This window comes from Brienomyrus brachyistius, chromosome 1 (genome assembly GCF_023856365.1).
Source record: "Brienomyrus brachyistius isolate T26 chromosome 1, BBRACH_0.4, whole genome shotgun sequence".
NCBI lineage: Eukaryota > Metazoa > Chordata > Actinopteri > Osteoglossiformes > Mormyridae > Brienomyrus > Brienomyrus brachyistius.
The window spans coordinates 13,475,422-13,500,161 of record NC_064533.1 but is presented as its reverse complement, the minus strand read 5'-3'; the positions used below and the strand labels follow the sequence as shown (position 1 = coordinate 13,500,161).

At 49.5% G+C, this 24,740-nt stretch overlaps 1 protein-coding gene across 5 annotated transcripts in view; it reads left to right on the top strand.

Moving 5' to 3' along the window:
* nav3 (neuron navigator 3) overlaps nt 1-24,740 on the top strand; it is a 127,628-nt gene that overhangs the window by 78,368 nt on the left and 24,520 nt on the right. For all 5 annotated transcript variants that reach the window (XM_048970427.1, XM_048970437.1, XM_048970406.1 and 2 more), the window contains exons 10-18: nt 1,878-1,986; nt 6,218-6,592; nt 8,201-8,314; nt 20,176-20,299; nt 20,878-21,184; nt 21,495-22,194; nt 22,791-23,195; nt 24,172-24,213; nt 24,390-24,544. In XM_048970427.1, coding sequence (XP_048826384.1) covers nt 1,878-1,986; nt 6,218-6,592; nt 8,201-8,314; nt 20,176-20,299; nt 20,878-21,184; nt 21,495-22,194; nt 22,791-23,195; nt 24,172-24,213; nt 24,390-24,544 — 2,331 coding nt within the window. The remainder of the gene's footprint in view (nt 1-1,877; nt 1,987-6,217; nt 6,593-8,200; nt 8,315-20,175; nt 20,300-20,877; nt 21,185-21,494; nt 22,195-22,790; nt 23,196-24,171; nt 24,214-24,389; nt 24,545-24,740) is intronic.

Below are 24,740 nucleotides of genomic sequence, written 5' to 3'. Positions count from 1 at the left end.
GACCATCATGGAGGGGGCTATTTGTGATCCCCGGCTGGGTTATTTAAAGGTTTACGCGTGGCGTTGCTGCTTTCGACGTCTGTCTGTTTCTGTCCCGGGTTCCTCGAGATGATTCCCAGCAACTGTAATGTATTAATTATAAGGGGCTTAACTCTCTCTCCCGGCACGTGCTGTGTAATTTGATCACTGCTGTATATGGGCAGCAGTAAGTGTTCAGCCGGCTGAGTGACACATGTCGGGGGGGGGGGAGGCATCGGAGCAGGGGGTGTCTGTGCAGCCGTTTGCTGAGTGCGGATCCACTGTGGGTGAAATGAATTCTGCCCCTTCCCCACAGCCTTTCCCCCCCCCGTATTGTCCACACGGGCACATTTTCCACCGAGCACTCGGTCAGCGCACAGACTCTGGAAATAGGCATTTTAAATGTGGGGGGGGGGCCTGACGAGTTGAGTTCGGAGATGTTACATGTGATGGATTCCAGGCAGTCAGTCACACGGTGGGATAATATGGACACATGTAGGTAACTGATGCTATGAGTAAAGGGGGAGTCTGACTGGGTGTGTGTCTGTGGAAGGGGGCTGTCCGTAAAGACAGTCTGCCTGCCTATTTGTTTGGGGGGGGGGGCCGTGAGGCAGCCTGCACTCAGGGCAGGAACTCGATATCTCAGTGGAGGACTGATTTTTCTGAGGGGGCTGTCTGGCACCTAGGCTTGATGTATGTTCTCATTCAACCTTTCGAACCCCCCCCACCCCAGTCGGCTTCTCGATCGACACGCAGCTGCAGTGTGCAGGCGTTCCATTTCAGACAGAGGAGGTGCTGCTTGCTCAGAAATGCTTTGTTGTGTTTTATTTACGTGTCACCTTTACTTGTTGTGTTCATTTGCGTGTCGCGTTCTACAGTAAATGCGCGACGCTATCGCAAGCTGTTCATTCATTCAACCCACACCGTGTCTCAGTCTCTGCATCCTCTCCTGAATCACATGCGGTCTTAGGGGGGGCGCTCTGCTGCGGAGGATGCAGGCCGGTCGCTTTGAAATGTCCGAGCCTCCAGGACCTTGCAGCACAATGGTGGACAAACGACCTGAAGTTCTCCAAAGTGAATATAGGATGTGCAAAGAGTAGCAAAAGCTAATGCTCTTTAAAGTTTATGCAGTAATTTAATATTAATATTAATATTAATAGTACTGGAAGAGGAAAATCTGTCGGAAAGGTGTTATCAATCATATGCGATGTGCCAAACTAACACGCATTCCTGTCACCCCGAGTACTTTGTTCTGTCGTTCCCTCCTTCTGGGCCTACGGGACCCGAACTAGCCTCCTGGCGTCGTCACAGAATGTTCTGACAGCCACAGTACAGTCTGGAACCAACCGGGCTTAACTATGTGACATACTGAAACCTGCCTGCTCCCCCAGGAAACGCCTTTTGCCGTAAAATATGACCCCCCCCCCCCCCCCCCCCCCCCACACACACACACACACACATACACGCACACAACAGATAAAGGAGAAAGTTTTGAATAAGAAGCAGAGAATGGCACTGAGGACAGTGGAACATCTTGATTAACACACATCTAGCCTACAAAGGCAGGTTGTTCTGCCACCGTGAAGTTTAGCGAAGGTTTGGCTCACAGCAAAGGCTTCTTGACACTTCACAAAGTTGTATTTTACCTAAAGCTTCAGAGCTTATTGTGGTGTCAGGGTGCACTGGACCCGCGCCTGTATGCAGCCATCAATCTGTCTAATGTTCTGCATCCAAGCCAGTCCTGGGTCCAAATGCCAATCTGCACGCTTAGCTGGCTTCGCGTTGGGCGGCAACAGCCACCTCTCGCCTCCAGTGGTTGCCACGGTGACACCCCTTCTCTCTCTCTCTTCACCCCACAGGGGAGGATCCCGAGACGAGGAGGATGCGGACGGTGAAGAATATTGCAGACCTGCGACAGAACCTGGAGGAGACCATGTCGAGCCTCCGGGGGGCGCAGCTGAGCCACAGGTAGGCATTGGTAGTGCATTCACATCGCAACAATCAGAGAAAGATCTTTGGTCCCGCCAAAGTTTCTATAGTAAGCTGCCCAGGAGATTTATCAGAATGTCTCTCGGTCTCATCCGCTCAGTAGTGTGGACTGTATGTTCTACGGGGAGTTTGGCACTCTGATTGCCAATGGAGGGTTTGACTGGAATTCATGTACTGAGTGGAGACCACCTGGTCCACATGAAACCGGATTGATTAACTCGAGCTACACTCAATTTCTGTTTGTCCTGTAGTTTCATTGTCCCACAAAAGCTCAGCTTGAAATGAAAGCATCACTGGTTTGGACTGGAATGACAGGTTATCAGTAATCAGTTGTAAACCTGTAGAATTTTGGAAAGTTTAATATTAAGAAAGCCGTCGAAAAAGGCTGGATTTCTGCTCTTCTTCATTCATCCTTTTTCATACTAGCTCATTCTCACCCGGAAATAGCTTCCGAAACTCTTTCATGCTTCCCACACCAAGCTATTTGCCCAGAGTGTCCTCTTGAGTGTCTATTAATATAGTATCAGTCTCTAAGATACAAAACCATCCCCTGAGACATGAGCCTGCCTCCATCTGAGCTGGAGCTCAGGTCGTGTTGCCGTGACACCATCTGCTGCCATTTATTCCCTCAAGGGCGGTGCTGATTTATTTATTTATTTGTTTGTTTATTTATTTATTGGATTTATTGAACAAGGACAGCACAAAAGACAATGTTACATGTAAAAAAACAATGCAACCGTTGTTTTGTACATTTGTATATTTGCTGATTGGCTGACAGTAATGAACATACTGAATAAGTTGTCCTAGGGTTCTGTTGACTATGTGGCACCAACTAGAACCAACCAGATGTTCTCCAGTCATGTTCTCCAGTCAGTGGATACTGGCCCCCTCTAAGAACAGAGCTGCTCTATTGTGACATTTGCTCCAGAAAATAAATGCATTACCATGACCCTCCATTGTATTAGTAGTTGCAAAAAGATAGATGGATGGATGCTTGCATGCATAGATGATTCTTGACCATTTTAGTGGGCTATTTGTTCGTCTCTAAATCCATTTAGAGATTTTGTCACATATTTCTTGGGGGTCAAAGAGATCAAATCCTGGAAAATGCCCCTGGACAAACGTTTGGAAGAACGGAGGTGTCTTTTGTATGTTTATCTTCTTCACAGAGGGTAAACCTTACATAGTTCATGCTGATTGACCCTCAGAAAGGGCATCATGAACACAGTTGTTCATGCAACTGTGCACCAAGGGTAGTGGAGTTTGATGGCTGCCCTTACAGTATCTCTTTCCTGTTTCTTCCTCTTTGTGTTTGGACTATTAAGCGCTGGAGGGTAAATGTTTTATTGTTTGGACAGACTTGTCTGCCAGTCCTGGATGTGGTGGGACGGAAGGTATTGTAGAACAATTACCTCCGTAAAAGTGTCAGTGTCCAGCCTTCAGACTGACAGGTAGCCCAAAAATGGCGGTCTCCTTGATGGCCCATTGATTAGATGGTTTTATTACTTTGAAAGCACATTTGAAGGCAACCTGGGTTTCATCTTCGAGGTCATTGGCGAATATTGACAGGGCCACTTGTGTTCTGCCTGAAAAAGTCGGTAATAGCCTTGGCTCTCGCCCCAGTTATTGATTTCCGGCATTACGGAAGCGGAAAAAGCATTTCTGTGCTGCCATCCACAATGCGATGAAATGCTTTATACCACCGTATGGCGGTGTTACGCTTGCGTATGTGTTGTGCCACCGTGAGGCACTGAGGCATGCGAGACAGCAGAGAGATGCAGAATCTGTCAGGTGAATGAGGACTGATGCAGCGGAATGATCTATCCTTCTATTCATCCATCTTCCCTAGCTGCTCCTTCCATGCAAGGTTGCAGCGTTGTTGGGCCCCATAACAGGAAGCAAAGAGCACCAAGACAATGACTCCTGGAGAAGATGCCAGACCATCACAGATCCGGGAGTGAGATAAAGCAGTTTTGATTTAGCCAATGAAATACCTCGTTAGAAAACCGGATGGGTAATAGACGGAGGCTGATTGACTGATTTGGCGTTGACCAAAATTGATAGCTTAGAGTAAATATGTCCTACTCTTTTTCGCCAGAAGGTCGCCCCCGGGTAACATTTCACACCCCCCGCCCCGTTCACAGCAGAGAAGATCTCCGCTTCCCCGACAGCTGGACCCAGACTGCTAGTGCCCGGGGAAGCTTGCATGCGGGGATGATCATTTTTTATCTTCTTTTGCTGTATATCCAGCAGCATGTGGCTTTATATGATTTCTGGCCACTTTGTGCGTTTTGAATGGAGCGTTTCTGAGTGTGGTCACAGTTACCCATATGCACAGATCCTTAATGCAAAGCAGTCCTCCATGCTCCTGTCATCGGTGGGGGGGACACTGGCTTTTTTATTGTTTTTTTTTCTTTCTTTTTTTTTATTATTTTCAGTTGTTTTGTGCTGTGTGTCTTTCCTGTGTCCTACGGAAATATAAGTCTACAGCTGGTGGAGTCTGCTTCTGTTGCTATGCTGCGGAGCCCACACCCCCTTCCCACTCCATTACACTGTGTGATGTGTGGCAGGCAGTGGTGGGGCGTGGGGAGTAAATGTGCCCCCCCCCCCCCCGCCCCAGCAAGGAGTGTGACGACACACCAATCTGTCTTCCACTCTCTGCCGATACGCCGCCCATGTTTGACGGCCTTTCACACCAACAAAGTAGCAAACTAAGTGTGTAGACGGAAACTGTAGCTGTGTGCTTGATGTGAAAATACAGTGCATAGTTTGATCTGTATTGCTATCCACTTAAGATTGATAAATGTTGCCTAAACCTTCCTAGCATTTGTAAGAAAAGGATTTTAGTATAACTGTCCAACCTACTTAGCATCTAACAGCATCTGTCAGCTTTGAACTGATGCATGATTTTGTGATGAAAAAAGCATGCATGTTTCTCAATGTCCACCAGAGGGAGATCACACCAGCTTGGTTGTATGGGCTTGTTTGGTTGGAACAGTTATGACAGGGTGCAGACTGTCCACAGACCTGATTTCACTCTTGACGATGGCCATGGTCGTGAATAATCAAGCATGTCTTAATTCGGAAATACAGAATTGAAATTCAGAAACGGAGAATTGAGTGAAAAGGTGAGTCTGTCTGACCAGCTCTTTGGCTGTAAAGCAGGAGTGGCCAATCTTATCCGCAAAGGGCCGGTGTGTGTGCAGGTCACCTTGCCAACAGCAGGGTGATGTCAACACGAGCGATGCTGAAGCTGTCAATCTTGATTCCCGCTAGGGCTGCAACGATTCATCGAGTAACGCGAATAACTCAATTACAAAAAATACTCCATGCAAATTCTTTCGATGCTTCGCTTAATCCACGTGACTATGTACTGCTCAGTGATCAGCGTGTTTCACACGGAGGATTATTACTGTCGCACAGTGTGCTTGCGCTGTATCACCGTGTAGCAGAGTGGTAGAATAAGAGTAGCGGTGCTCTATAGGGACCCATTGTAAAAAAAAAAAAAATGGCTGACAAATTTCCGGCATCCTTCGGGTCATGGGGACAGTGAATAGTTCCAGTCACTGGACGCTCGCGGCATGCAGTCATGTTCATTATCATTGCTTATCAAGCACTTTAAGAGGTATGTCGATAAAATAACAGGTTTTTTTAAAAAAAACATTACTACATTAGCTGTCATTGACATAAAGCAAAGTTGATACACCTGATTATCAGTTTATGGCTCTCCTCAGGTCACGTGGTTCAGTGAGAATTTACTACGAAATTTATGGCAAAATACCTTAAATCATTTTGTGGCAATTTATTTGCCAAATAGGTAAGGGGCACGCACTGATTACAGCGCACCCACCACACGACAAACCATCTCAGGGATGAGAGCCTGAGTGCAGCCGTGCAGTGGGTGATACCGCAATACCACGCTTTTAAAAAATAAAATAAACACTTAAAAGGTTTAGTTCTCTTCATAGATATTGTTTGCAGTTTAACCACTAAAAATGTTTATAAAATGGAGTGAGTTCATTTTAAGAGACCTGTCTTTTTTCACTTTTGAATAGTTACTATTCCTCTATTCCTAATAAGACAAAAGATTTTCTTATATGATCACTCGATTAATCACTCGATTAATCGATAGAATACTCAATTACTAGAATAATCGATATCTGCAGCCCTAATCCGTGCCTGATGTGGCTTCCCGATCCCGCCCCTGCAGCACCTTGGAGACGACCTTCGACAGCACGGTGACCACGGAGGTGAATGGGCGTGGCCTCGCTGGCCTGGCCAGCCGTTCCTCACCCATGTCGTGGCGGCTGGGCCAATCGCCCAGCCCCCGTCTGCAGGCCGGCGATGCCCCCTCCATGCCCAGCGGTTACCCGGCGCCCCGCCCTGCCCCCTCAGCCCGCTTCACGCCCTCAGATTCCTCCCGGTTCATGTATGCCCCGCCCCTCCGGCGGGCGACGGGCCCGCGAGCGGCAGAGCTGGGGGAGAAGGGGGGCCCAGAGGGTGGCACCGAGGTGGAGGTGGCTGGATACATGAGTGACGGGGACATCCTGGGGAAGAATGTGCGTCTGGACGAGGTCACCAGCGGGTAAGACACCCTATTACACACACCTATTGCTACAGACCCTTAGATGGATGGATGGATGGATGGATGTACAGTATGGATGGATGGATGGATGGATGGATGGATGTACAGTATGGATGGATGGATGGATGGATGGATGGATGGAAGTCCATCCCTCTATTGTCTTTTATATGGCAATTATAATAAATTTATCAGAATATTATAGTTTAGAAGCGGTTTGGCCAATGGATGGTTGGATGGATTATAGTTTAGAGCAGGGGTCACCAACCTTTTTGAGAGCTACTTCACAGGTACTGAGTCATACGATCTTGTCGATCTTGATACCAGTTTGATACACTCTTCTTACAGTAAATAACAAATTTTCTCAGTATAATAAACGTGTTTTAAATGCTTTTTTATTAGATATTTTCATTTTCAAATCTATATGAATGTAAATGTGATTATAAAGAAGAATAGCAACAGGAAAAAGACGCTGGTGACTGGCAGCCGGTTGGTGACCGCTGGCATAGAGCGTGATCTGAGGGCATGAGTACATGTCTGTAACCCTCCTTCCAGTCACAACCCTCTGTACCATTATGGTATGCTAAAATTGCGACCCCCAGAGCCCCCTCCCTGTAGTGAGCAGGAGACACAAAATGACAGTTCAAGACAGGTTGTTATTTACGTGATGGATGTTCAGCCGAGTCCCAGTGATGGACTAACACCACCTCGGGAGTGTCCCTCATGCCCTGTGCTTCTGGGGATGGGCTCCAGGCTCGTCACACTGGTCAGATGATGGACGGACGCCAGTAATGCGTGTCATTTTTGTTTGCCTTAAACCGGCATGAAAGATGCCCCGTTCTGGAAAAGCCGCACAGCAGTGCATTGAAGGCCCGGTGCCAAGGTCGCCCGTGGCAGAGAGCGATGGCAGGAGCACCGGGGTAGGCATGCAACTCAGCCTGACCCCCTCCCGCATTCCCCCTGGGGGGAATTACCGTGGCATGTGAGCTCCATGTAGCACGTTAGCATCAATCACTCTGAGAGTGCTATAAAACGTCAAGGGAGGGGGATAATGAGGCTGGCCAGCCTTTTGTAAGTGGAGATCTAGGCTTGGTGTGATGGAGTTTCCCTCCATTTGCTGTGTGAGCCCTGTCAGGGTCATAAAACAGTGTTGGCCATAAGTTTGTTTTCCATGGCTGCCCGTGTAATCCAGCCTTTGATGAGCCTCCCGTTTGATTTCTGCTTCGGCCAGCGTTCCTCTCCCTTCTGTAATGTCGCCGTCGCTAGCGGATGCAGTTCTGCGCTGGTGGCTGGAGTGTGCCTTGTTAAAAATGGCCCGTACGTCACAGGGGGCTGATTTATTGAGTGAAAACTGAGAGCAGGAAGATGGGTTTGATGAAGTAACTCAAGGAGCAGAATTTTCTAAGCTTTTAATGAGTTCTCACCTAGCAGACGGAGGGGGTCATTTATTACCCTGCTTTAATTAACGAGAACCTCCTCTGCTCTTTGGCTTTCCATCCATATCCCATTTTCTTGGGTCGCAATTCTTCATCTTCTTCCTCCACCCCGGATATCCATTAAGGACGATGTAATATTCCAGGGATATGACAACGAACTCTCCCTCTCCTGCAGGTACCTGACGGACGGGGGCCTCAATCTTTACTCCCGGAATGTGGTCCGTGGGGCAGACCCGACCCGTGACACCATCCAGAGGGGTGTCGGCGAGGTGCAGGTGGATCCTGATAGGTAGGAAGTAGCCTGACCCCGCCTTCTTTGACCAACCAGTGGTGGAGGGGCTTCCTCCATTGAAACTCCTACAATCAGGAAGTACTTGACCCCTGTCCTCTAGCAGTCAGGATGTCAGTATTGCCTAACCACGGGATTCCATTCCCGAAGGAAACCAGGTCTAGGAATACGGCACTTAGTTCATTCCCAGCTCACTCCATTTAACGACAAGAACCAATCCTGCGGCAGTAGAAAATCATTATGGGATGGAATTATGAGTGATAATGACTGGAGATTAGAAGCATAAACACAGACCTCAATTAGAAACGATTGGGGTGTGAAGGGAATAGATAATATTCCTAAACGTCAACATGTTTATTGTAACCAAAGCACCCCTAAGGGTGACTCTGTGCATCTCTAACCATGACCCTAATCCTGACCCTAACCCAGCCCACCCTGCCACTCCTCCATTGCGGGGGTTGTTTAAGTCAGAGTGAACATGCAGTCCTGTTTGTGGGGATTATATCTCCTACTCTTTAAGCCCTGTTGGTAGTTACAGCTGACTTTGCCAGCTAATTAGAATACGACCCCCTGGCCATAGCTTTTTGATGTGGGGTGATTTGCCAAGACGGTCTTTCCCCAGAGAGATCTGAGAGAGGCCATGTGGTGTGACAAGGCCGGCCCTAGTGACCGGCAGCGGTCACGCAGCTCAGCTGCGCAGGCGGGTACTGTATGTGGCAGGTGGGTGGTGAGGTGGGGGAAACAGGTTTGCATTCAGTGTAAGCGTGTCATGCATCCCACCCAGACGGGCGTGTTCCTTCATTCGTAGAGAGATGGTAAACAGGATGGAGATTATTTTATCATTCCGGGAGGACATATATCCAGATTCACTACTGCACTACCCTGTACTGGAAAAGCAAATTTGAAGATGGTTGGATGGTTGGTTGGATGGATGGATGGATGGTTAGATGGATGGATGGATGGCATCCCATAGTGCACCATAAATCATGGCTCTTCTGAGATGTCAGTATCCTGAAACTGTTTACAATTTGCATCCAGCGCAGCTCAAACCAGGAAATGAAGCTGATTCGTGCACTTTGATGGATTATGATTGGCCAGGTAATTATCAGTGCTAATCATTAGCATGAAGAACTCAGGCATTAACCAGCTGTAGATTTTTAAGAGGACAGAAGGTTTCCTATAGACGGAGCTCCATGGGGAGCTGAAGGTCCCTCCCTGGTGGTGAGCACTTGTGGAAGAGCTGAATTTGTTGATCTGATCGAGAGTCTAGGCATGCTTCCTGTGGTTGGCAGTTTGTTTGTTTGTGTACCTAGCTGGTAAACTAATCTGTATGTATTTATTCCAGAATGTCACAGCACACCAAAACGTCCTTCTGTAATGCGTTTCTTAATGTTTCCTTTCTCTCTTGAGTTTCTTTAATCACATAACCTGCATGTGCGGAATAATCAGAGATACGGCAGAAAGGAAGGATTCAAATGGTGAGGCACTAGAAGCTGTTCACTGTCTTTGTTGGTGGGTGGGGGGGAGCAGAATCTACATGGTGGGGGGGCTGGCAGTGAAGGCAGGGCACCACAGATGGCTGGCGAAGTCAGAAAGTCCGTTTGGGACTTTGGGGGTGTCTTTTTTGGGTCAGGCGTCTGCCACCGTCTGATAATTCAGGAGGAATGTTGTGTTTTTGGTTAATTTCAGTGTAAAATGCAAAATGAAGGCTAGATTTCCAAACTCCTGTGATAAAGCTGACATGAGTACGTTCGTCTATCCACATGTTTAGTTTGATCACTCTCTGGCGGTTCCACAGGCTGTCGGTTCCAGCCAACGGTGCATTAGTACCGCCCGACAACCCAAACCTGCTTTAATCCAACATGCCTGGGCCACGTTCACTTTTCTGCAGTGTTCATGAGACAGGATCTGAGGGTCAGAGCACAAAGGTCCAGGCGTTTAGTTGCCTGCTGTGAGTCGCGTTGGTCTGTCTCCCTCGACGTTGTCTTGTCTTCTCCCACCAGCCATGCGCTGTTTCACAGAAGCACTCATGAATACTGTAGCACTTACTCAGGGCTGACTGTGTGCCAAGGCTGCTTAATTGACCCCATAGCTTATTAACTGGAATTGGGATTACTATGATCATTTTTTCAGCAGTGCTGGATTAATAGCCTCCCAAGTCTAAGCCATGCTGTGCCTTTATTGCTTTTTCTTCAAAAAAAAAAAAAAAAAACAACAGGGAGCCCCCAGTGAAGAGAAGGACAGGAGGGAGTCTATAAATATACCCCCCCATGCAGAATAGATGAGTCCTGCCAGCCGGGCTGGGACAGGCAGGGTGGAGTCTCCACCCAGCATGTTTCAGCACTATGAATTAATAAAAAACCCCTCTCCTATAGCCCCCACTCACTTGATTTTCTTTTGGGTCGAGGTGGTTGTGGAACTGCACTGTGGAGCATCACGAGGGTGGGTCCTCCGCTCCCACATTATAATTCATACTCATCTCTGATTGGCTGAGCGGGCAGACACATCTAAAGCCACATTATGCTATTTTACCAGCTTATTCAGCTGGCACTAACCGGTCACTTCTGATCCAGACACTCTCTGTAGGATCCACAGCAGACCCTCCTGGGACCCCAGGACAACCTTTTGGTCACCAACATGTTCCCCTAATGATGGTGCCCCCTGTTGGCCATGTATTCAGTGGCAGACTGCACGCTGCGCCTCATTCTGTACGCCTGTAGTCTGGTTGTGTATAAATTACTTCGCCACCCTCCCTTATCCACCTCTGGGGTTTGATTGAAGAACTTCACCTTGCTGATTTCTGTATTGGAGATGCAGCTGAGGGCTGATTTCCTGTTTGTTTGCTGGCGCTCAGAAGGAAATTAAATTCTGCTCGGAAGCCCTGTTATTTCCTTCGTACCCAAAATCTCTGGCAGCTGCTCAGAGCTTCCTCATCTAGCTGTTCCGAGGACGGCTTTCCCTTTTCGGCTTAATCCACTTATATTGTCCAGGCTGTTCCAATTAGCAGAGGCGGTGGAGGGCACTAACCCCAGGGTAGGAGCCCCGGTCTAAAGATGCCTTCGACATTTAGGTCTGCTTCCTGGGGGCACGGCCCTCGCCAGCCCACCCAAAGGATCACCAACCCACCGTCACCCCCGCCCCCCACGTCTGACACCTGCGCATCAGGGGCCTCCCAACGACCTCTGACACAATGGGGTCCTACCAATACACCCCAGTGCCCCTCTCAGGATGGCAGCCTGGCAAAGACACTGCTAGTAAACTGGAGTAAACTGGAACAGTCACTGCAAGGGCTTTAACCCCTCTGCCCTCCCCCCAGACTGAATAATTGATGCATCTTAGGCATATATTTATATACAGACTCCCCACAAGTTTCTTTTTTAAAAAGAAAAAAAACTAAATGTAGCTATGTAAATATAACTCTTGAGTGGCCACTCTCCCAGCAGCGCTGTGCTACCTAATGCTCGTTACGTGTCATACGATAGTATCCGTGGGAAAGTGCTGTACTGTATGGTAGGGTGACCTTCCCAGCCTCACACACATCTCTCAGTCTCATTCTCACACCAAAAAGTCGGTGCAGCAATTCTAATCCAACATACATCCATTTCAATGTACAGCCTGTCCGTCTGAACAGAAACCCACTGTAAATCGGGGATAGTCTGTATATGTATATAGCTTTGTATGTTACATTTGAAGTGCAGCTTGAGTCTGCCTAGATAGGAACCTGTTTCTCGGTAATTAACGGGTGTGTGGTGTGTTGGTGACAGTTTTCCTGCTGGGTGATTCTCTGAGAAGGTCATCGTGGGAGTGGCTGCGGCCTGCAGGCTCAGTGAGCATGGCCGTCTATCGCCGCACTGCCCATATGCTCCTCAAAGGTCATGCATTCTGTGCTCCAGTCTGTCTGTGCTTCTGGCGACTTGGTAACCAATCCCCGCCCCCCAACCGGTGTGGAGGTTACTGCTCTGTCTCATGGCTATTGGCCACAGCGTCAGTGGAATCAGTGTGTGCTTGCCAGGAATCAGCCTTGATCCTTCCTCTTCATTGCGGAGGAAGAAAGGGTAGCAGTATCGCAGGAGACCAGCGGCTAAGGAACGGCCTTGCGCTCTCCGGTTGGGTCGGTCAGCAGACTGCAGCTAGTCGCTAGGCAGTTGTACAAGGAACAGAAGTTGGTGGTGCAAAAGTAACACTGAGATTAGAATTTGATAGATATAAAGAAAGTGGAGCTTCCAAACTGGCTCCCCCGTAGACATCGATTCTGCTTGCACAGTTCTGGCTTTGTAGTTATTCGATGTTTACGTCCATCATCCCCTCCTGCACAACCATGATCGGCTTCCAAAGTGGCCCACTCTGTCAGCTCTGCGTGGGAGGTTCTGTTCGGCACCGATCTGGGTTTGCACTTATTCCATGTGTACGTCCTTCATCCTCTTCTCCACGATCACAATTGGCTTCCAAACTGGTTCGCTCTGTCAGCTCTGGATGGGGAATTCCACTTGGCCTGGTCCCATGACAGATCCCATCTCAATCCTCGGGGCACCTTCAGGTGTTTCCTCTGGCTGGGTACAGGGAGGGGTTGCTCTACCTGACAGTCGTCTGCTAATGAAGCAGGTCTAAGCAGGCAGTTGCCTTGTAGTTCCCCCTTTGCGCGTTATTTGACACTGGGGCACAAGGCACAGTCAGATTAATATTTCAGAAGGTCTTCATTGACAGCGATACAGTAAGTGCCCTTGCAGGTTGCTGGGGTCCTGAACACCTGCCCCAGATTAGTCCTGCTCCTGGCCTCCACTACATTATCCAAAACTTCCCAGAGACCTGGTAGCGTGTGCTGCTGTAAGTATTAGCACATCACCGACAATCCATAAATCCAGCGAAGGTGGTAGAACCTTGATGGATCTATAATGGCACCATAATTAGGATGGATGGTCTGTAATGTTACACCTGCTGCCGTCCGTGCTGCTCCGGGACACTCTCTCCTGAAAGCCAGACAGGCTCTGTTTGAACCTCCCTCCCACATCCCACTGTCAGCCTTCATAAATATTTACACCCCCCCCCCCCCCACCAGGTACACATCCCACAGTTTGCCTGGAAGCTGCCCTGGTTCCTGTCTGCAGGAAGGATGTCTCTCTCCTGAGACGTACATACTCACCCCCCCCCCCCCCCCCCTCCACCCCCAACCACCGCCATCGGATGCAGAAAAGCAGAAACCTGTCGCAAGAGCTGGAAGATTCTAGATCCACGATCGAGTTTATAATGATGCTGCCTAATTGGGCCCAGAAATCACAGAAACATTTACTAACCACCTAAACATCCATCCTTTTTTATCTAAATACGGAAAACAATTGGATTTATAGTAAGGCCTATTTAAGACAATGCTGGCCTGTGTTTAATTAATTAGGTAATTAATTAAAGCCTTGGTGGAGAAGGAACTGTGAACCATGTTGGACAATGGCAGTGGGCAGGCAGACTTCCACGGGAGAGCTGGAACGAGACTGAGCACATCTCTGAACAAACCCGTCTTAGCAGCTGTGTACAAATGGGTGCTTAATTACTCCTTGGGTGCGCCAAATGCTAGGCAACAGTCAACCTGGCATCACTTCCATGGTTCTTCTGTGGTCTCCGCGGGAACCATTGCCGTGGAAGCCTCCTGTAAATGGATCTAGGCGGATGGAGCCGCCTTCCTCATAAGCACAAAACGTCTGGTCTACTGGCTGATGTCTGGCTCTGCACCCCGCCTGGGCAAAATGACGGCAGGTTGTGTAATGTGCCAGGTACTGAAAATTGAGCTTACACACGGACGGTTTTTGATGGTTGTCTCCTGGTAGATTCCACGTGGTTTTGTGGTTATCAGCATTCATAAAAATAGTAATAGATCCTTTACTGATCCCCATGGAGAAACCAAGATCTCCATGCCTCCCTCAACTTGCTCTTTGTAGAGTAAGCTGTCTGCGAATGGTAGCCACCTGTTGGGGTACCCAGGGGTTAAGGGCCTTGCTCAAGGACCCACAGATGTGCTGAGGCTGGGTTTGAACTGGTGATTTTTTGATTACAGGCACACAGGCTTAGCCCTCTGAGCCAAACACTGCCTCTTCTAAGGTGGGCATCTCCTGGTCACTTAGTCAGTGATGTAATTTTAATGTATTTGTTACTGAGCTTATGTTCTTAGGCAAACAGGAAGATAAACCTGTTGTGATTGACTCACAAATGCTAGTTTGGATTTGAATGTACTCATAACTGATGCCCAAGAGGCACTAGGTGACACTTCTGCCGCAGTCCAGAGATGGGATGGGGCCTCTGCGGACATGCTGGTCAGGGATTTGTCAATCAGAGCCAAATCACATCCTGTTCATTTTCCAATTTCCTTCCCCTGTGGGATACTGGTTCTGATCCTGCTGGGGTCCCCATTAAGTGGGGATACCTATGTGCCATCCCATCTTCTCGTTTTTGGTCTGCCCGGCTCAGGCTGCCAATGGCACTTCCACCCATTATCATATAATCCCGCTGAAGCATACAGGCAAAGTGCCGGAATGGGAGTCAGGGTCTCTCCAGAGGCTCTGTGATTGGGTCGTGGCTCGAGGGTGACAGACGGCACGGCTGATCTCAGACACGCCAGAGAGGGAGCTGGCAGCCGCGGGGCGTGAAATGGTGCCCAGGATGCCAGCCTCAGGCCGCCAGCTTGCTACGCGTGTCAGATGACGTCGTTATTTGAATTGTAAGTTTGTGCATGGCCAGAGTTTCTATCCTTTGTCAGTTCCTGTGGCTTTGGTGGAACATCACTTCCATTTTAACCATATCGGGCCTGCAATTTGTGTTCCAGAAAAACCCAGCATGCCAGATGCAAGTGTCACCGCTGAATTCAAATGTTTTTCAGCTTGTAATCGCAATGCCGGTCCCTGTGACAGCTTCTCGCTTCCAAAAGCAGCTAGGCAAACTAAAGGAAAGGCAGTAACTGTCCTGGGATGACCCCACCCCCTCCCACTCCTCAAAAAAAATTCTCATTTATAAAGCTATGGCTTATATGGAATATGAATAATGCAGCAGTTACATCATCAGGTGAAGCTTGCTATATAATAGCCCAGCTGCCTCTTGGGCTCTCAGGCACAGTCTTGCTCTGGTTTGTTGCTCCGTAAGACATCCTGCCTGGACGCCTGCAGAAGACGGACTGCAAGCATCCCATCTTCCTTGTCCAGCCCCATCTTCTGGTGTGGAGCTGGGCTGAGAGCACGCCCTGCTTAGAGAGGAGTCAGAGGGTGGTGGCGGGCTGTGGTGGTGCGCTCTCTCTCTCTCTCTCTCCCTCTCTTTCCCTCTCTCTCCCTCTCTCTCTTTCTGCCCGCCTGCTCCCCTAAGCTGCAGCAGCATCCAGGCGGATCCCACATCCCCAGCGCCTCGCAGCTTCTCTCCCGGGGGGTGAGTTCGGCCCCCTCTGCGGGAGCCTCTGCTGCTGCTCTTCAGCCCGATCGTTCAGGTTTGGTTCTTTTCTCTGAACGGGACTCAGAAGTCCTTCTGCACTCATGGGGAGGGACCCGGATGAGTTTGTGCTTGGGCAGAGGCGATGTTGGCTAACGGGGTTCAGCGTTGGATGCGTAGCTGTGGAGACGTCTGCGTTCGGTGGCTTTGAGTGGGATGGTGGTATCAACGAATGCGGCAAAGCTCTCCGCAGTCCCATCAGCGAATTTCTAGCGTGAGTTTGCGATCTTGGGAAAAAGTTTCTGCGTAGGTATTGATGGTGTTGGTCTGGCTGAAAGTCCGGATGCTTTGTTCCGTGGAACAGAGTCGTTTGTAACCGTTTTTATTGAGGTGTCCTGGAACGTGTGGGAGCCTCAGTTGTTGTGTAAACCGGCCTCATGTTTTCCCGCCAGAGGATGGTCTTGGGCCAGAATGTGCTCAGGGCATGACAGTTCTCTCAAACCCAGTGACAGGCCCTTCTTAGGCATCCTCCATGATGCCTGATGATGTCAGGCAGTTTGCCACAACTGTTGGTGACTTTCTCATGCTTCATCTAGCTCCGAATCCACATTATCTTTGGTAAATCTTCAAGACACCCTGAAAGACGAGCGCGGGCAAATCAAAATAGTAGTTCATGTAATTGTGTTTTCTGTGGAAACAGAATTAGAGAAACAGTGAGGCGCTCCGCATGCCACTGAAGCTCACGGTATCTAGCTAATAAATATTTACCGGCAGCCATGGGAAGTTCAGTTGCCTTCATGTTTACTCACAAACTGTACATGTAATCATTCATAATGGACATTTTCCTACCAGTTATTTATTATACCGGACTGGCATGTCATCCAGGGTCTACCCTGCCTTGTTCCCTCTGCTACCTGGGATAGGCTCTCCTTTTGACCTGGATGGATGGCTGGATGGATGAATGCATGGATGGATGGATGGATGGAAGAATGGATGGATTTATGAAACTCAATATATATAGAATATAGAACACATTGTACAAAATATATATATATATATATATATATATATATATATATATATATATATATATATATATATATATATATATATATATATATATATATCACATTTTGAATGCAGGTATTGGAAAAAGCTTTATACCTGCACACTACATCTATGTCATAGCATTACCCAACCTGCTGTGTCCTTATTAATGTACACATCATCCATCCTCATTACACACGCTGTCCAAAGCCCCTAGTGGGCAACAAGCAACTGCAACCTCCAAGAAGGTCAAAGAAAAACACTGTGATTCCCTCCTTCTCTGATGGGACAAGCGATTAACTGGATTGACGTTTGTGGAGAGTGACTCCAGTCTGTCTGTGATCTGCACCAGCCACGGGCAAATGGGACCCTAATCCTAACCCTGTCTGACAGTCCTTACACAGTCCTGTAAACTATCAGCACTGACTGACAGGGCATGAAGCTCATGAAGCAGCCAGGACTGTGGCAGTTTCAAACTTAAAATCACTAATTACTAAATTAAAGGGCTTTTGGGGGTATTAGGGCTTTTATGCAGTAATTACACTAATGTCACGGATTCTGTTAAAATTCTTCAGCAATCTGCTGAGCCTGCCGGAAGCTGAAAGATGGATTTTGTGATTTTCTTAATCATTAACCACTGCAGTCAGTGCAATTTGTCATTTTTGTGTCGTGGCTGAGATTTTGATTACCGGTGAATGGCGCCGTCCTGAAAAGATGCCGGTATCCTATTATTAAACGATGCAGCACTTGAAAGGATGCAGGAACCTTACAGCCGCTGGCATCCCCCTGAGGAATTTGCCGTGTGTCAGAGTTACTTCAAAAAGACATTTCTGAGTCTGAGGAATGTGGCTTCTGGCTTGAGCATATGGAGCAAAAATCTACTTGGTGTCCTGGGTCGCCGTGGCCTGGTTTTGGCAGACCACGGGAGCTCTGTCCCCAAACGCTCTCGCTGTTCCTCCAACCAGTCCATTTTTTACTTCAGGAGACCTGAGCACATCAAGGACCACCTTTCCAGTGCACGGAAGCCCAGAAGATCATTAATAAATTCTTGCAAATGAGTGTACTAGGCCTTTATGACCTATTCTTTACCAGGATTGATCGATGCTCGCGAGCCATGAAGATATTTAAGCCACCTTGACGATGCCTCGTTAAAATGCAGCCTACACTTCCTCCCTCTTTGAATATGATAAGTGGATCCTCAAGCATCTTGTTGAGAGGTTAGAGGCCGCCAATAAAAGGTTACCTGCCATTTGACTGTCCACCTGTACAGCAGAGGGCGCCGTTTAAATGAACCATGAAGGTAAATAATAGTTTCATTTATCGTGTAGTTTCTAGTCAGCCTGTCAGTCGATAATCAGAGTTCCTTCTGTGACCTCCATATCCGGCCTGGACACTATTCAAACCTAGAGAACTTAAAGCAGTGGTAATGCGACCCTTTTCATAGTGTATCACCTCGCACCTCCTATGCAGGCCAAGCTGTCTCTGTAAATGTGCTAGCGCCGCCCTGCTGGGCACTATCACGGCTCGTCACAGGCCCCATTTTCTGCTTTTCTTTGTGTTCTGCTATCTGCTTTTGTCTTGTTAGAATTATAAATGTATAAATGAGGAGGGGGCGGGATCTACTGAACCAAGAACTGATTGTGTTGCAGCCCCTGTACTGAACGCCGACTCCGCCCTTGATGGGGGAGTTAATGTGACATGGGGGGGAGGGGGTATTAACTTTCAGCCGCTAAGGGCCCCTTTAGCTCAGCACCCAGGGAAAGGCTGTGTACTCCAGCCTGAAGATGACGCACTCCACCTGGACGTCCGTCTTATGAAATATACAGAGCTGTGCTTTCCGGACTGCTAAATATAGGCGTCCGGACAGTGCCGGAAGGATCCGCGGATGCTGTGTTCGTATGAGGCTGTCTGCGAGTCGTCCACAGCTGTTTAAGCTGAATTATCAGCCCTCCTCTCCACCCATCTTAAACGATTAAATGAGAACCAGGATTTTTGGGGTGGATTCAGGGTGTGGATGGGTGTAGGAGGCTGTTTTTCACAAAGCCTGTGTCTCTCCACTACACATGACACATCTTAACACCAATAAAAATGGACTTGAGATGCACTACATCTGGTTCTGAGAGTCAGTATGTTTCACTCGATGCGGCTACTGGGGTGGGAATTTGGATATGTTGGAGGGCACTAGTGGTCTAGTGGTCTTGTTAATGAAAACTTTTGGCAGGGGGGTAGGGGGGGCAGGATATCAGAGGATCTCTTGCTCATTTTCTGGATCAGGTGTTTGATCCAGCTCATCATTTTAATAACTAAATTTCACCCTCTTTCTACATAGTGTGTTTTAAATTGTACTGTACATTTGATATAAGTCATATTTAAATGGTCTCTTGTTTCCCATCTGCCCATAATATTGCATAAACGTGTGACTGTAATGTAAATGTATGGTCATGATACAGATCGTTAGTGACTAATTGGACCGGTGAGGTATGGCTGACATTACACATGGCCCTTCAGGGCCCAGAATACAGACCCCCAGTGTAAGTCTCCTCAAAGGAGGCTTCTGCCATATGCATTGAGCCTGCAGGCCCTCGTGCCTCCTGGAGGGTGAGCAGCCGGCTCCTCCTGTCCCCACAAAACCTGGCTGGGGGGCCTGCCCCCCCTCCCCCCCATTATCTACACGACTGGCTCTGACTTCCCCCAGGACACGATCGGAGGTTTGGCTGGGAGATGAGGAGATAAACCCCCCTCCCTCAGATGTTAATTAAGGTTGAGCAAACCCACTGGGGTATCTGGGGACCCCCCCCCCCTCACCCCAGAGATGGAGCGCAGGTGTGTTAGCATGGTAACCAGGGGAGAGAGGGATAGCACGTGTGTGTCTGAGTGAGTGTCAGTGTGAGTGTGTGTGTGTGTGTGTGTGTGAGACCCAACACAAGAAAAATACCCAGAAGTCCACAGTGCACTAATGAGGACTTCAGCAGGACCCAGCAGCTCACTGTGCTAATTGGGAGAATAATAAATGATCTTGGTGGTGGTGGTGGTGGTGGGGGGGGTCACAGTGCCTGCTGGACAAAGGCGATGCTAAACCTAAGCAGGCTGGGGGGGGTGCTTGGGGGCTGGCGAGACGTTGGCTGCCCCCGTCTGTGTTTGCTGTCAGGCTGGCAGAGGGGCGTGGTTGTGCAGGGTGGGGGGACCTCACCTTAGGGTGTGTGTCTGTGTGTGTGTGTGTGTGTGTGTGTCTGTGTCTGTGTGTGTGTGTCTGTGTGTATGTGTCTGTGTGTGTGCGCGCACTTAGAGAAAGGATCCTGTGTGTTTCTAAACCCCCCCAGACATCCGTCTTTCTCTCTCTCCCTCTCTCTCTCCCTCTCTCTCCCTCTCTCTCCCTCTCTCTCCCTCTCATCCCCTCTCTCCTCTCCCCTCCGCAGTTGGGATGACAGCAGCTCCATCAGCAGCGGCCTAAGCGACACACTGGATAACATCAGCACGGACGACCTGAACACCTCCTCCTACACGGACATCTCGGCCTCCCCCCGCAAGAGCGCCTCTCAGGTATGCTGCCGGGGAATCGCGTGCGTGCGCACGTGCGTGACTGCGTGTGTTGGGCTCAGCCTCCTGCCCTCCGTGTTGCTCCGCTCGCAGCCGCTCTTTTAACGTTAACGTTGTGGAGTGGAGACAGGAGACAGTTTAGCTGAAGGATCATTTATGACGAACGGCCATAGTTAATGGTCAGCTTCGATAAAAAGCTCATATTGTCGGTGCTGCTGAATGATTTACTTCTGTCTCGCACCTGTGTTCGGATTCCAGCACTGCCGCCGATGCCATTGATGACTTGCAGTTTCAGCAACGTATAATTAAATTTTACCACGTGCTGAATTGAAGTCGCGGAATCTGCCTCCAGTTCCTCGGCCCAGCTGTCGGTCTTTATCGTGGAATAATCCTGCCCTCCCCTCTTTCCCTCCATTACCAGAAGGATAAATAAGCTGGCTGTGGCCCTGAGCTTCAGTGAGTTTTGTAGTGAAGATGTGCAGCTTTTGCATCATATTTGAGGAAGGTCAGGTGTACTATGTGTTGCCCAGTGATGATGTCACGGTGTGACGCCTGTTTGTGTGTGTGTGAACTTCTCATAGGTCAAAACAGACTCGCATAAGCGTGCAGGCACTGTGGTGACAGCTCCGGGCCATGATAGTGCCCCCTGGCCAGCAGGGGAGGATCTGAAGAAGTTGGACGAGGAACTGTGCAGTGCCATGGACTCCAGATGGAAGCCTTCCTCCAGCTCTGGAGCATCTCCCGGGCACGGCGAGGATCCGGACCGGACCGGGCAGAAAACCGGCCTGCCGCTGTCCCAGACGGGCTCCTGGAGGCGGGGCATGACCGCTCAGCTAGGTGTCACATCCTCTCGGACCAAAACCTCTACAGGAGCACTAAAAACCCCCGGTAGGGGCATCTTCTCCCCAGAGCACCTTCCTTGTGTTCACAGAACCTGAGAATTTGCATAAGTCAAAATCAGGTTCCATGGTCTGTTTTCCTCTGCATGTAAAATTCATGACGTTTTCTGGCAAAGGCATCGAGCTGTATTTCTGATGAGCTTAGCAAGCAAGCTGTCATTCGCCCGAAATAACGGTGAATGGTGAAATATGATGGGAGAATGATTTCAGGGGGGATGTGGGCGTAAGTGTCTGCAGCTTTGCATTAAAGGGATGAATGGTGTTGCCGACCAGCTGAAATCGTCATTTTGTGGTTATAGGAAAGACGGATGATGCCAAAGCCTCAGAGAAGGGCAAGGCTCCAGCCAAGGGCACAGGGATCCAGCGCTCGCCCTCTGATGCCGGGAAGAGCAGCGGGGACGAAGGAAAGAAGCCTCCGTCAGGCGTGGCCCGTCCCCCCACCACCGGCTCCTTCGGTTTCAAGAAGGTGGCAGGCCCTCCTGGGGCCCTGATCACGGGCAGCGGGGCCACACTCACAGGCAGCTCGGCGACCCTCGGCAAGCTGCCCAAGACCGCGGCACTCGGGAAGGGCGGCCCAGCCGGCGCGGTGAACGGCGCCCGTAAGACGAGCCTGGACGAGGCCCAGCCGCAGGACGACGGGGCGCTGCTGAGCATGGCCGCATCTCGGACGCCGCTGCAATACCGCTCGCTGCCCCGGCCTGCCAAGTCGTCGGCCAGCGGCATCGTGGGCCGCCCCGGCCACCGCTCCAGCTCCAGCAGCATGGACTCCAACGTCAGCGGAAAGTCGGCGCCCGCCTCCAAGCGTCGTGACGGCAGCAAGGCGGAATCGGACCGCTCTAGCCCCGTCACCGTCAACCAGACAGACAAGGAGAAGGTGGCGGTGTCCGACTCGGAGGGCCCAGGCCTGACACCCAAATCTAGCCCCACCTCCACGGGCCAGTCCGGCCTGCGGCTGCCCGGCCCCAAATACCCCGACATCGCCTCTCCCACCTTCCGCAGGTCAGACCCACAATGCACTGTGCTCCCTGCTGGGGGATATGAGAGAATGTGCTACAGTCCAGAAGTCAGCTATGAATATTTAATCTCTGTCATTTTGACAGGCCACATTACACTCTTAGTGTGCAGTTACAGTACTGTACCTCCTTTTACAGATAAGGGATATTACTCATCACTGGTTGGAATAACCTCATTTATCAACACACAAACCCAAAGGTTATAGCTCCAGAGGTGCACAATTTTATGATAAAAGTGTGAAACTTTGTCACTATCATACACTGTCATATGATTAAGGAGATGTTTGATAAACTTTACGAAACTTGGGTTCTTCAACATGACAGCGCCATCTTCTGTCTGTTTCAAGTAACTGCCTTGAGTAGCCGGGACGATTCGTCATTCCCTGCAGATGGCCCCCTGGCTACATGTCAGCTTATTTAGGGATTTACTCAGGTGTGCCTGTGATCTTGCAATAACGGGCCTGCGTGGCCATGAGCGTGTTCACACTCCCCTGTTAACAGATGGGATGAATGTTCCCAATGCTTGTAAGAATGCCAAGAGCACCGTGTGCCAGTCTCTGATACCATGGCCGCTGGTTCCAGGTTGTTCGGCTCCAGTAAAAGCAGCAGCAAGGCCAGCTCTCCCGGGACCCCCGATTCGGGCAAGGCCCCCTCGGCCCTGGGCAGCCCCCATGGGCCCCTGGCGCGGCAGGTCAGCCTGGACTCACCGTCCTCGGGCACGGGCAGCATGGGCGGTGGGCAGAGCGGCGGCAGCAGTCCCATGTACGCTCGGGGCCCCGAACTGACGGGCACCGGCTACGCTCCGTCCCCGAGCTCCTCTCAGGCCCGTCTCCCAGGAAACGCTCCGGGCGGACAGGGCACCGCCGGCCTGCACACCACCCCCGAGTCCATGGACCTGGCTCTCAGCCACCACAGCTCGCTTGCCGGACTTGCATCGGGGCCCAAGGTGACACGCACAGGGAGTGTGAAGTCCACTCTGTCAGAGGGGTGAGTGCAGCCAACACACATGTTAATGACTGCAATACTATATACAGACATAAACCTTTACAGGCAGCAGCAATACCTTACAGGAAAGGCCTTGTGGGTATTTACACTTTAGGGTGGAACTATTTTGCCAGTTATTTTGTTGTGGAGGGTTGGTCTTGAAATGCACCTCTTTTTTTAATTCAGTACTTATTTCCGAATATCCGCATTGTTGTACGCCCTCTCTGAACATCTGTGGCCACAAGACAAGAAATACATTTTGGTACAGATAATGTTTCGGGTGATAATTGGTATGGTTTCTCTGGAAGGAAATACAGGGTTTTCTTATTAAACTGGCCGCTTGTGTATATTGAGAGTGTTTTAAGAAGCAGAACTCGTGAGAATCAGTGTTGAATGTTTTAAATTAATCTCAAAACATGCTGCAGGGCAGGATTACGTCATTGTCTTTGGTTGGGCTTGAATCTTAACACTGGGTTTAGAAGCAGTATTTGTCTGACCTTGTCTTTGAAGGTGTGACGGGATTTTGACCTGCATGGCAGGAATAATGATGAATCTAACAGCAGTTAGAGGCTGTTCAGTAACCATCAGTAGCAGTATAGTGTTTATCTCTGCTGCGAATTTATAGTCGTACCTTCCCTTGCGCTGAGGACATTTCCTGTAAGCTACACTGTATGACACTGACACCAAGGAATACCTCTGGTAAATGAGGAAAGGGATGGATGGATGAAGAAAATGGATGGATGAGAGGGAGAGAGATTGACAGCCCAACTTTAAACAGGTTTAAAGTAGACAGCCATCTGTAAGTCTTCATCATGTTTGCTACGCCGTCCTTCCCGTCACACCCCAAGGGGCACCCTTATGAAGATGCCGTGGATTTGTGCCTGATGACTCGGGCTCTGACAGCCACGTCCAGGCGTGCTGCTGATCTGCTGTGCTGTGCTGCTGAAATGACTCGCTGCCTGTGCTCTTGTCTTAACAGCATGCCTCTCGACAGAAACACACTGCCCAAAAAGGGACTCAGGTACCATTAACCCTTTGTTACTGTTCTTCCCATCTCCGTTCACCTTTCGCTGTCAAATCTATGTTTGGGGAAAAAAGGAAAAAAAGGGAAAAAAAAGGGGAAAAAAATCTATTTGTTTGTTTCAAGACTTAATTCACCTGCTCCCCACCCCACACACACACACACCCCAAAACCAGGTACCCTCCCACATCCCGGCAGACGTCCCAAGAGGAAGGGAAGGAGTGGCTGCGATCGCACTCCACAGGGGGCCTGCAGGACACTGGAAGCCAATCTCCGCTGTCGCCGCCTGGGACGTCAGCCGCAGCCAGCAAATACCACTACTCCAACCTGTGTGAGTGGGAACACATAGCAGCATTAGCATAGTGAAGACTTTGTTAGCTTAGCACGAAATGTGTTAGCATAGAACATGTTAGCATGCCACTGAATAGGGTTACTTTTACAGACTATGATCAGTGTGTAAAATGTTAGCATGATGCTTTAGCACAAGATGCCAGGTCTGCACGTTTGCAGAAATTACAACATGACGG